The sequence below is a fragment of the Triturus cristatus genome, chromosome 9 (assembly GCF_964204655.1).
Source record: "Triturus cristatus chromosome 9, aTriCri1.1, whole genome shotgun sequence".
Lineage (NCBI taxonomy): Eukaryota > Metazoa > Chordata > Amphibia > Caudata > Salamandridae > Triturus > Triturus cristatus.
The window spans coordinates 34,466,050-34,478,097 of NC_140592.1; the positions used below are offsets into that span (position 1 = coordinate 34,466,050).

The following is a 12,048-nucleotide window of genomic DNA, read 5'->3' on the forward strand; positions in this document are numbered from 1 at the left end:
GCCCATGTTCTGGTGTCAACATGGGCTTCTTTTGGAATTCTCTGCGGCATATTATCAAGCCCATTATCGCTGCTAAAGCGGCGATAATTTTAACGCCGTCCTTGATAATATGCCCCGGGATGTTTTAACATTTTTAGATCATCGGATGCTTCTTTTCATGCCCCCATTCACCCACACTCTCAGAAGTGTCAGATCTGCATTTCCACTTCCAGGTTCATCCTTTTGACCAGGCATCCACTAGTGTTCACAAAACCTGTGGCATGCCTGGTGGGTAACATTTATTCTCAGGGTACTCAAGTGTACCCATACGTGGGTGACTGTCTCGCTGCTTCTTCTTTCCCAAGGGATACAAGAAACTCCGCCACCTCTGGAAGCCCTTCAGAGTCACAGATTTCTCCTGAACGGCAAGAAATCCCAGCTTCATCTATTCCAAAAGCTACAGTTTATAGGTCCTGTATTCTGTACAGGCCTGCAACAGTTTGTGAACCACAGAAAACAAAGACTGGTTCGTTTCTCAGCCCTCCTAACCAAGCAGGACGGTTCCGTGAGAGTGTATGGATGACCTGTACTTTGGTGATCCTTTCTTGGGTCTGACTTCATCTTCCACCTTGAGTATAGAAAATGCTTTAGTTTTGGAAGACAATATCTCAGGAGTACTGCGGCATCAGTGATTTTCACATAATTATGGATTAGCCACATTTGCCATGGAATCCATAGTCTGCTGCATAATCTGCAGATTTTATCAACAAAAAATGTGTTTCTAGCTAAAACAGATTAAAAGTTACAAAAAATATGGCGACTTAGGTACCTGGGGTGCTGGAACGCTTTCCGCAAAGTTTGACTGGTCATCGTCAAGTTGCATATTGCTGTATTTGTCTGTTAATTTGATATTAATAAATTGAACTCTTTTCCCGAACACTGTTAGCAGGAGTAAAAATGACAAAATAATGAAGTAATACTATCACAAAATGTGCTGCATTACGCTGCATAATTTCCCTCTTCTTGCCGCATAATTTGTTCAACCCTGCTGCATAATTTGGTCCTCCTATGCCACGTAATTCCAGTGGCCCTGACTTTACTTAAGTGTCTGTGACTCCGCAAGTGCCTTGGAACTTCCACTGCTGACTAGTCTCGGATAACATGAACCAAGTTTTCAGTTGGATTCCACACGCCCCAAACTGGTTAAGTCAGATGCGATTCGGTAGACAAATTTGCGATATCCATCGATTCAGGATGATTGGAATCAAAGAGAGAAAAAATACCTTCCAACTGGATGGAGCTCGTCTTCTTCAGTTTGCTCATTCAGTTTGTGTTCAGACTGAGAATCATCCTGTCAGATCCTATATAAATTACCGTGAAAGATCACGAGTTCCATCGCTGTCCAGGACGGCTAAGGAGATCCGTCTTTATACAAAACAAATATTTCTTCTCTGACTGCAGTGTATCTTCCGAGGAGGGAGATTGGGGCTTCGGACCATCTGAGTTGCATTTTAGCTGTTTCTGATTGCACTTTGGTTGAGTCCATCCCTGTCTTTGGAGATCTTGGAGAGGTTCAGGCACGCTTGGTTGGACCGCTTTGCCTTGCGGAGAACACTTTGCTTCCTAATGTTTGCAGTCTGATACCTGGTCCAAGAGCCTGGGCGATGGATGCTCTCTCCATTCCCTGGCTTGTGGGGCATCTGAATGCGTTCCCTCCTTCTCAACTGATCCCCAGATTCATAAAGTAGATTCATGGGGATCATGCAGAATTGCTTTTGATATCTACTTTCTGGGTCAGATATCCATTGTTTCCTCTTGTTGTACAGCTGGCAGTCTGTCCTCATTGGTCCCCTCTCAGAACTCACTTCCTTCTTCAAGAGTCCATTGCTCCAGGTTGTTCGGCTGAAGTGGCCTCCATCATTCAATAATCTAGACATCCTTCAACATGTCCTACACTTGTTACTGGCATAACTTTCAAAGTTGGTGCTCTTCTAAAAATCTCAATTCCTCCCTTTAGGATCCTGTTAGGACTTTACATTGTTTACAGGATTTATTTTAATTGGGACTACATGTTTTTGCCCTGCGTAGTCAATGGGAAGCTGTTCAAGCATTCAGACATGTAATCAATTTCAAACTTAGTCTCTTGGTGCCTTCAAAATGTTTTCCTTAAACACCAGTTCATGCCTAGGACTTGCCTCTGGTCTTCGGCGACTTGCAGAATTCTTCATGTGAGGATATAGCTGACCTCAAGGCCCTTTTGACCAAAGTTCTGTTCTTAGCATTCATTTTGTTACTTTCCGGAAATATATATTTATGAGTTTTGCAGCTTATATGGTGGTTTCATTTGGTGTATTATATTATGGTAGAAAGGTACAACAAATCGTACATTTCCTGCTTGGGTATTTCCTCATAGCATAAATAATGGGACGAAGAAGACAGACGAGAAGGTAATGATGTGATTACTTACCACTAATCTTCTTTACTCCGAGTCCAGGACTTCCTCATTACAGTCCAAAGGCCCCTCTCTCCCTCCCATTATCATTATTCCTCCACTGTCCTTTCTCTGAGTCTGTTATTATCAGGAAGTATTCAATCAATCAGTAGATATGTAGAGCGCTACTTGTCACCCATGAGGGTATCCAGGTGCAGTATTGATGACTGCTTCCTCCCTTCATGTGCTAGGCGGGCTCACGGAGCATGTAGGGAGGGTGCCATGTTGGAGTAGGTTTTGATTTTGCTTGGCTAGTAGGCGGGCTCACGGAGCATGTAAGAAGGGTGCCATGTTGGAGTAGGTTCTGATTGTGCTCCGCTAGGTAAATGATACCTGTGAGATGGGGTGATTGCTCAAAGTGTAAGGACTGTGACGAGTAAAATCTGGATTCAGAGTAATAGAGAGAACCAATAAGTAACCGGGTCACATCTCTGTCCGCACCGGGCTGTCTGGAAATCACTGCCACTTCATGTAGACGCTGTGACAATCCTTCCAAACTGCTCAAACCTACTTGTTCAGGACAGTCAGAGTAAGATGTAAAGTGTCTCAGCACTTTAGCGCGCAGGTGCCTTCACTCATTCATTCTTACAAATAGACCACTTGTCTTCTGACCATGAGCCGTATTACAGTAAGTGCCCTTGGGGTGCAACGGGTGTTTGCGCTGCTTCTTGAGCACCAGGAGCAACTTGCTATTGTAGAAATAGCCACAGAAACTTGTTCGGATTACTTCCACCTTTACGATCATGAGGAGGCGCTCCCTTATTTGCAAAGTGTGAGCTGTGGGACAGTGTCCTGTCTCCATCACACCCCCAGGTAGCTACTTCCCCCTTCACGATCATGAGGCGGCGCTCCCTTATTTGCAAAGTGTGAGCTGTGGGACAGTGTCCTGTCTCCATCACACCCCCAGGTAGCTACTTCCACCTTCACGATCATGAGGAGGCACTACCTTATTTGCAAAGTGTGAGCTGTGGGACAGTGTCCTGTCTCCTTCACACCCCCAGATAGCTACTTCCACCTTCACGATCATGAGGAGGCATTCCCTTATTTGCAAAGTGTGAGCTGTGGGACAGAGTGTCCTGTCTCCATCGCACCCCGAGGTAGCTACTTCCACCTTCACGATCATGAGGAGGCATTCCCTTATTTGCAAAGTGTGAGCTGTGGGACAGTGTGTCCTGTCTCCATCGCACCCCGAGGTAGCTACTTCCACCCTCACGATCATGAGGAGGCATTCCCTTATTTGCAAAGTGTGAGCTGTGGGACAGAGTGTCCTGTCTCCATCACACCCCCAGGTAGCTACTTCCACCTTCACGATCATGAGGAGGCGCTCCCTTATTTGCAAAGTGTGAGCTGTGGGACAGAGTGTCCTGTCTCCATCACACCCCCAGGTAGCTACTTCCACCTTCACGATCGTGAGGAGGCATTCCCTTATTTGCAAAGTGTGAGCTGTGGGACAGAGTGTCCTGTCTCCATCACCCCCCTGGCCCTACAGCCTTAGGTGCCCAGTGACTCTCCGTGTTTGGATTTACTTCCATAGCTGAGGTTTTGGGCCAAGAGAACTTGAAATGTGTTTACTTGACCTAATGCCTACAATGAAAAAGTGAGGACGAGACCCTTTAAAAAGTATTTTTACCTGATTTATACCATCCATGTTTCGCTCTGGCTTCGCCCTTGTAAAGGAGCGCGAGTATGAGGAATCTCTAACAAACGGCCAGAGGCTGCACACATCTTGCTCTTGTGCTTTTAGGGCTCCCTGACCCCCTGTGTTCTGTCACCAGTCAAAGATCTCCCTGAATCGTGTAATGTTCCAATTTTCTAAAATCCTCCAGCTTCGATTACAAATGCCTTGGTATTTCGTGATGCCTGTACAATTCCCTTTTTGTGTACGGATCTCAGTCACATGAGATGTGGAGGCTGCCAATCCTGGGACCGTATTACCCGTGCATCACGGGCATGCGCACCTGCTTTCTGAGCCCCAGGAGGCACTTTGGTGTTACAGAAGCCGCTGTAATACAGCTGACACTATATTTATTCATTTATGTATTTATGCGTTTTCATGTAGTATGAACTACACCCAAAGGTGTCAGAGCACTTTACAATAGATCCAGTTACATTACATAAGGACTTCAAAGTACATGAATAACATAAAAGATACAAACAGATAAACTCGAAACTCACATAAGAATGGTAGTAAGTATAACAATCTACTACAGATACTAGTGGTTAGAGTTAATATAAATAAAAGTTGAAAATTCACTCAAGATTACGTTTTAAGAAGTGATTAGGGTTGGACAAATATATATTACATATTTACGGAGCATGACCTTCTTGCCGTTGTTCAGCCAGGCCTCAGGGTGCTGTTGCACACACAGGAAGCAATCTTGGGCCTCGAGGGATCCCCGAGCTGGTGATGGCTGTAGGGGTGGAAGGTCTGGTGGTGCTGGGCATTGGCAGCATGCTGGATCCCAGGGCTGATCTTGAGCTCGTGCTGGGCTCCAGCTGTGGGATGGGGAGGATGCTCAGGGCAGGCGGATCCGTGCCACGAAGTCAGTTCTCCCACCATGCTCAAGCAACCACAGAGCCTCTGGCTCCCGACCTCCATGCCACATGGTCTGTCCTCGAGGCACCACTGGGGGTACACTCTTGCTACTCCATCGCTTTTGCTGCTAGTAGCAGGCTCCGGGACTCTCTTGGCAGCAGGTCTCGGGTGGCGATGGATCGTGCTCGGCCGCTGGTCACAGCCCTCCTCTGCCATCTTGAGAGCCGCATGTGTCTCTTTGGCCATCGGCCGCTGAAAGCCAAAATCGGCGCTGTTCGATGCTCTGGACACGGCACTAAGCACTGGGGGTGCAGAGGGGTTCCATCGGAGCTCACCGGTGCTCCCCTGGGTCTTATTGCCTGCAGAAGAGCATCGGAAGGGGGACTCCGGTGGGAGCTCACCCTGTGAATATGTGTATATGTGAATACCCTATAAGAATGCCAACAGAATCTCAAGGGGGTGTGCCCTCCTTTGAATGGGGAAGTGACTCCATGCAAATGAGGAAACACTTTGTCTCTGCACCTGTGTCGTATTATAAACTGAAAGTCAAAGGAGCTTATCAGGTGGCTTGCTGATTGTGCACCACAAAGTGGTGAGGCAAAGTCAGTTTGCTCCTCGGATGGGGAAAAGAAGGTCCCAAGTCCCCCCACACATCCCCGTTCAGGCGGGTGCAGTCATTCACTGCACAGATGTGGAGGAGGGATTTCTGGCTCACTTTCAAACTGAGTGTTTTGCCACCTGCACAGTGAAGCAGACCACAGCTTTGAGGAGCGGGTCCAAGTCTCACTAATGCACTGCTCCTGCACGCACGGGGAACAGGCCAGTTGTTGTGCTGTGGGGCAGCACTCCTTATTCATAATACAGCTCTTGGAAATTGCTGGGTGCAATAAATTCTGCACCCCCAAAGTTTTCCTATGTTATATATAATTCACCAAATGTTCATGGATGAAAAAGATCAGGGAAATATAAGGATAGTACAATTTTGGGGCAGAAAGCACCATGATCTCCTTGTTATTCCCCATTATTAGGGCAAACATTTAATAGGTGCTATTGATCACACCAGATAACTTCTGATCTCTTGTGTATAGGGTGTCTTGGTTGCAATAAACAGCACACCAGCCTCTGGATACTAGCAAACCAGGCCTCAGCCTCGATTCCCTACTCACCACTCCCTTAGTTCCTTTTATTAGCTCACATTCCATCCCACTGAAGCGTAAAACTGCATACGTCCACTTAATTAAGTGTCTTTTTCCTTCACATTTTCCATTACTCCTGAAGTATAAACAAAGTACAAGAATGTTCTGTTGAACTGACTCTGTCAGTTCAGCATTCCATTTCTCCTGAACTGCAAACAGCTGTCAAAGTCTTTCACTGCTGCAAGCAAAACGTGTCTTCTGAATAGTGTCTTAAAATGGAAAAAAATCTTCACCTAGAACAAAATCCCATCCTACTGACCAGTGATGGGCCTCTCACACGTATCCTGTGTATAAGCATCAGTAGACACGTGAGTGTAACACGCTGTATGTTCATTTACTGCAATCAAATGGCTTACAAAAGAAACAAGTCCTAACCGTAGAATCATCATATACATACATATATATATATATATTTATTCGCGTTACTTTGATCTACATGTATAAAGACTGCATGTAAAAACAAATGTATGCCCGTGGCTGTGAGATATGTTATGACATTGACCAGCAAGGGCAATCATTTTTTGACATTCAATTATTTGTGAGATGTGCCAGGTTGCATCACTGTTTGCCTTGCTGTGGTCCATGATTGATCTTTCATTCAGAAGATGTGTGTTATACATTTTCATATCTGCATGATTTCATTAACATTTTTTGTATATATTACCATGCTAAAAGTCTAAGACAACTTCTATGGACATGATGCAGACTAAATTGAATACGTACCAGGAGTGCTGCAGCTTGGACGCTATATTACACCCCATGGCCGTTCCACTCTTGATGATCAATGCCATCTCTTCTTCACAGGGATCCCCCCGGCCAGAGGCACCCACAGACTGCCTGGAATATTACAATGCCATACAGAACGGACGTAAAGCGAGGCTGCGGCGCCATCGCCGAACCATCCGCGTCCTTCAGCAGCGGGCTGCCCTGCGACGCATTCGCCAGCTTCAACAGAAGGTAAAACTGTTACTTCCATTGGTGACTGGCAGGATACTGATGAGGAGGAGGAGGTGGGGCCTATTCGTAAGCTGCATTTTGTAGCACATTTAGTGATAATAAGGTAGTACTTCTTATGTACTACAAAATGCTATTCACTAACCTACTCTGCAAAATGGTGCCTCTCAGAACAAAAATGATCTTTATCTCATCGATGGAGAGCTAAAGGAGTCTCTCTATCGTTGTTCAACCAATGAACAGTCCTTAATTGGAATTGCTTCATTTGGATGAAATTGGCGTTTCCCATATCTTACTTTTGATCTAAAGCCCAACTGATTTAGTCAGATGAAAACTCGTATGCCAGGTTAATAAACTTAGATTAAAAATGTATCTTTTTTTGTTTCATAGATTTCATCCTAAACTTGAATATAACAGTTACATACATATTCACACATAACTCAATGACGACAAGTTGTAAATACGAAAGTGAATAAAGTAATGATTAAAACAAAAAGTGACAATACTGTCAAGTGAATACAAAAGTGAATGAGATAATGGTTAGAACATATAATGACAATACATTTTACAAATTGGTATTTCCTGTGCAATGCGACGTGGCTTACTACATTGCACACATCCTACGCATAAATGACAAATCTTGTGTGTTACTTCATATATTAATACTTTTAGTGTCCAGCTTCAATTTGATATTGGGACCTGTTGCCCTTGTGTCCTCATGCACTTTTGTGGTAGTGTGTGGTCCTGTTGAGGTCAGAGCATGAATGTATGGAATCCTGCCCAAGCGACTTTAATTGCGCTATAATTTATGGAGCCTTTTGTGCTTCAATCAATAATTCCTGGTTGCTCTTGGCCTTAAGTTGAAATGTACATCCCCAGTCCGTAATTGAATCACTCCCCATTAGGAGATTCACTAACCTGCTGGCAGGTTAGGGAATTTCCATCCCACCTTGTGGAGATCTCCACCCCAACTACAGAGATAGCCACACACGTAGATATACATTTTAGTAGTAAATGTAGAAGGTAACGGTGGGAGTGGTTGGAAGATAGAGAATATATACAAATAAATGGCATGGGTTTAGGGAAGAGTAAGAAGGGGTTAAAGGAGGCCAGTGAGAGTTTTCTGGAGGGACTTGCACTCACCGACAAAGGACTGAACCCGCTGCTATTCACAAACTTCACCAAAACAGTTGTAAATGTACTGCACCTCAGACCCGGAGTAAGTCCAGTACCACACATGTCCAACCACTGGTATTGCAACAGCCTACCATTGAAACTAATGGCTGCAGGGACTTAAAATAAAAGCCCATATGAACCGGTGTTTAATTAAATTAACTTTTTTTAACTTTCTAAAAGTATAAATAAATTTCAAATAGTTTTAACAAAAGTATATATAAATAAAACGTAGATATCAGTTTATTATCAAATATGTTAATAACCTGTTTAATGTAACGTTAATATTTTTAAAACAATATTTACATTCTAAATTAATTCTATATATAGGCTTAGATCATTTGGGTCACATACTAAATCTATACAAATGTTATACTTTAGCTGGGATCTTTTAAATTTAAATTTTAAGAAAAATAATTTCTGCTCAATGCATTAAAAATAATTAAATATTTGATGAAACATTGAGTTAATGTTGTAGCAGTTTTTGTATTTTGCTCTACGTTTAAAATAAACATCTTAAATGCATTTATATTAATATTTAGCATATATTCTTACTCATTTTTGCTTAGTTTAATACATTTTAAACTTTTCCCTATACTTCATTAGGGAGCTCTCTTCTCCTTCCCTATGCGTAAAAAGTTACAAGTAGCAACTTTACTCCTGTAAATTATCCGCGCCAAATGAATTCAGGTGGTGGGGACATATAACTCTTTAGTTTTTAATAATTCTCACTTGTGGATAGTGAATAGCCAAAAGTAGTAAAGTTACTCAAAAGCTTAAAAGTAAAATAACACATGTAGATATACTCACATGTACGTTTACGTTTGTGAAAAGCCCCCGTAGAGTCTTGAACTCTTCAAACATTCTTTGTGAAATCGTTTTGTAAGAAATTTACTAAAACTGCTTATTTGTGTGATTTAGAATTCGTAGAGTGACATCACACAAGTGAACAGAAAGATTTATGAAGGTGCCTTGCTGCACAACGGGTTTGATATTATTGTTTTGAACGCTATAATCTCAGGTGCAGTGGTAGGCTGTCCCATGAGGCATGAAGGCAGCTCACTACGTTCATGATGGAGTCAGTCACCTCTCTCAGTCATGCCAGACATGGACCTGTCACTCATGACTCTCACCCAAATGGCCTTGCTAAAATCACCAATAGGAACATGTCTCCCCATGGGCCAGGTCTCCTCTGCTAGGATAAGGCTGAGTGAAGCTGTTCCAGAGTCGCAGGGCTGCACTTGAGAACGCCTGTTCATACTGTAGAGAGGAAGCCTTCTAGAGAATTCCAAGGGCGCAGTTATCACTAGTGCAGCAGGTGCAGTAGCTCTAAAGTGCAGAGGTGTGAGGGGCCATTTCCATCCCTATGGCTACTCTCCTGTACTAGCCAACCATGGGGCAAAAGGACCAATTTTCTTTGCTTGCTGTATGGCAGCCTTGCTATGTGGTTTCAGTCGCGTGCAGTTGAAAAAGTGTAGTACCATGTCCATGGTCAGTGGCTGGATAGGCACATCTGGCCCGTACCAACAAAAGCTTTTTTTATGATGCTATAACTGGTGCCGTTGTAATGGATCAGGTCTTATTTGTGCGGCATCTGATAAACTCTTGGACGGTCATTGCTAGATACCTCTTAGCTATGTTCTAGTATGAGTCTATTCTTTTGCAACAAGTACAATGTACATGTCATCCACAGTGCGCATGGTGTAACTACTCACTGCATGCTCATGGCTGGGGATAGGAGGCAAAATGATTAGGCCTGCCCTGGTCATTGTGAAACAAGAGAGTCACCCACATTTGTGGGTCCTCAAAGCAATGAATGCCTCCTGGAATGTGTCGACCATTCGCCGTCAACCATGTACACTGTGGTGGCTGTATTTACTCATTATTACTTGTTTACTAAACCAAATGCCCACAACTACAGCCCTGAAACCATCTTTTCTGCAGTTTTACCTTTTCTGGCTCAACGCTAACCTGCTTCTTGATGCTTGTTTTTGCAGCCAGATGTGGAGATTATTCGCAAGGAGCACGAGCCGGGCCAGAGGATAACCTGGACAGGCCTTGGGTTCGCCCGCATCAAGGATGGAGCCGGCTTGTTATTCCATATCAACAACATTCCCTACGCCATGGAGTACGACCTCATGATCCGGTACCAGCCCGAGGTGCAGAGAGCAAAACAAACATAATACGTAATGCATGGGATTATTCAGACTGAAGTGGTTTCTTTTTTATTGTTAGTAAAATATTTCAGCAACTACGCTGCTGAGATATATATATATATTTATTCACGCTGTAAACAATTACAGGGCACCCTCGGGGTTACTTAATTACGCATTTATTGATGCAAACGCGTTTCAGCCATAAGCCTTCCTCAGTGCTTGAATGCATATATCTTTCACACTGTATTGGGTTCATTTAAAAAGTACGCGTTTCAGCCATAAGCCTTCCTCAGTGCTTGAATGCATATATCTCGCACACTGTATTGGGTTCATTTAAAAAGTACGCGTTTCAGCCATAAGCCTTCCTCAGTGCTTGAATGCATATATCTCGCACACAGTATTGGGTTCATTTAAAAAGCAAGCACCTCCTCCTCATTGGTAGATTTCAAATGATGGCAAGTAAGGAAGGACCATGATGATATTCCTTCAATTTTTGGCCGCCATGTTGGAGAGGCAATGTCTTGATACAGGGTCATATAATGTATGCTGACTATGATGCCACAATTAAATAATTTTCCTCGCTAGATAAGCGCAAGTCATTGTCCTTGCTTTCACAGCATGCCATGTATTTAACTCCAGCCCCGCATGGGCTGCCGTGATGGTACTGTGCACTGAACACCCCTCGCCTGGTCGCTGGATCGTCAGAACCGTCGCTGAAAGACTTTCAGTCGACCAAATGGTCGTGGGTTATCCAAACCAATGGCACACAGTAATCAGACTGGTGCTTGCGGACATATCTTGGCAGACAATCCAGCGACCAGACGAGGGATGTTCATGCGTGACAATAACGCAATCTCTGCCTTCAGAAAAGAGAACGCATACCATCTGGTTACCCTACAGGAAGTAACTTCCGATGATTTGACAAGAAATACCTAACGGGCCTTCTTAAATGACATGTTATCTAATTCCAGGGCAGCACTCAAGCAATAGTGTCACTGCCAAAAAAGCCTTGTTTCTCCACTGCATTGATTCCCTTTGGGAACCTGAATTGCTCTACCATTTCCCTTCACTCCTAATGTATTCATGATTGCATTTAGTATTTGATGCACTCTGGGTAGGATCCTAGGGTTAAGATATGCACTGTGTTTGTTGTCTGTCTCTTACTTGCCTCCGGTCTGTACTTATGGACATGTCTCTTCCCTTGCACCCACATTCCACAGTCTACTGAAGATTGGGAGGCGCTGGTGAGTGTCGCTTCCCAGATGTTGCCCATGAGTGCCCGCTGCGGGAATGTGCTGCCCTCTGAACAGATGTACAACGAGAAGCTGCCTCATACTGAAAGGTAAGAGGGGAGACCCAGGAAGACACAGGCTGGTCAGTAGAGCGCACACATGATGCACCATCGGGGTGAACCAGAAGTATTATATATATTCTAGCGCAGAAGAGGGCATGAGCTACGTTTGCCTCAGGTACTGCACCCACAAGAATGTTATAGGCTGACTGGATTCTGCACCACATTTCTTTTGTTTATCTATATTATTTTATTGACATAAATCAAGTACC

General features: G+C 43.9%; 1 protein-coding gene across 2 annotated transcripts in view; it reads left to right on the forward strand.

Annotated features, from left to right (window-relative positions):
• LOC146797319 (laminin subunit beta-1-like) overlaps positions 1-12,048 on the forward strand; it is a 398,209-nt gene that overhangs the window by 268,847 nt on the left and 117,314 nt on the right. For both annotated transcript variants that reach the window (XM_085624319.1, XM_085624320.1), the window contains exons 15-17: positions 7,007-7,159; positions 10,327-10,488; positions 11,706-11,827. In XM_085624319.1, coding sequence (XP_085480445.1) covers positions 7,007-7,159; positions 10,327-10,488; positions 11,706-11,827 — 437 coding nt within the window. The remainder of the gene's footprint in view (positions 1-7,006; positions 7,160-10,326; positions 10,489-11,705; positions 11,828-12,048) is intronic.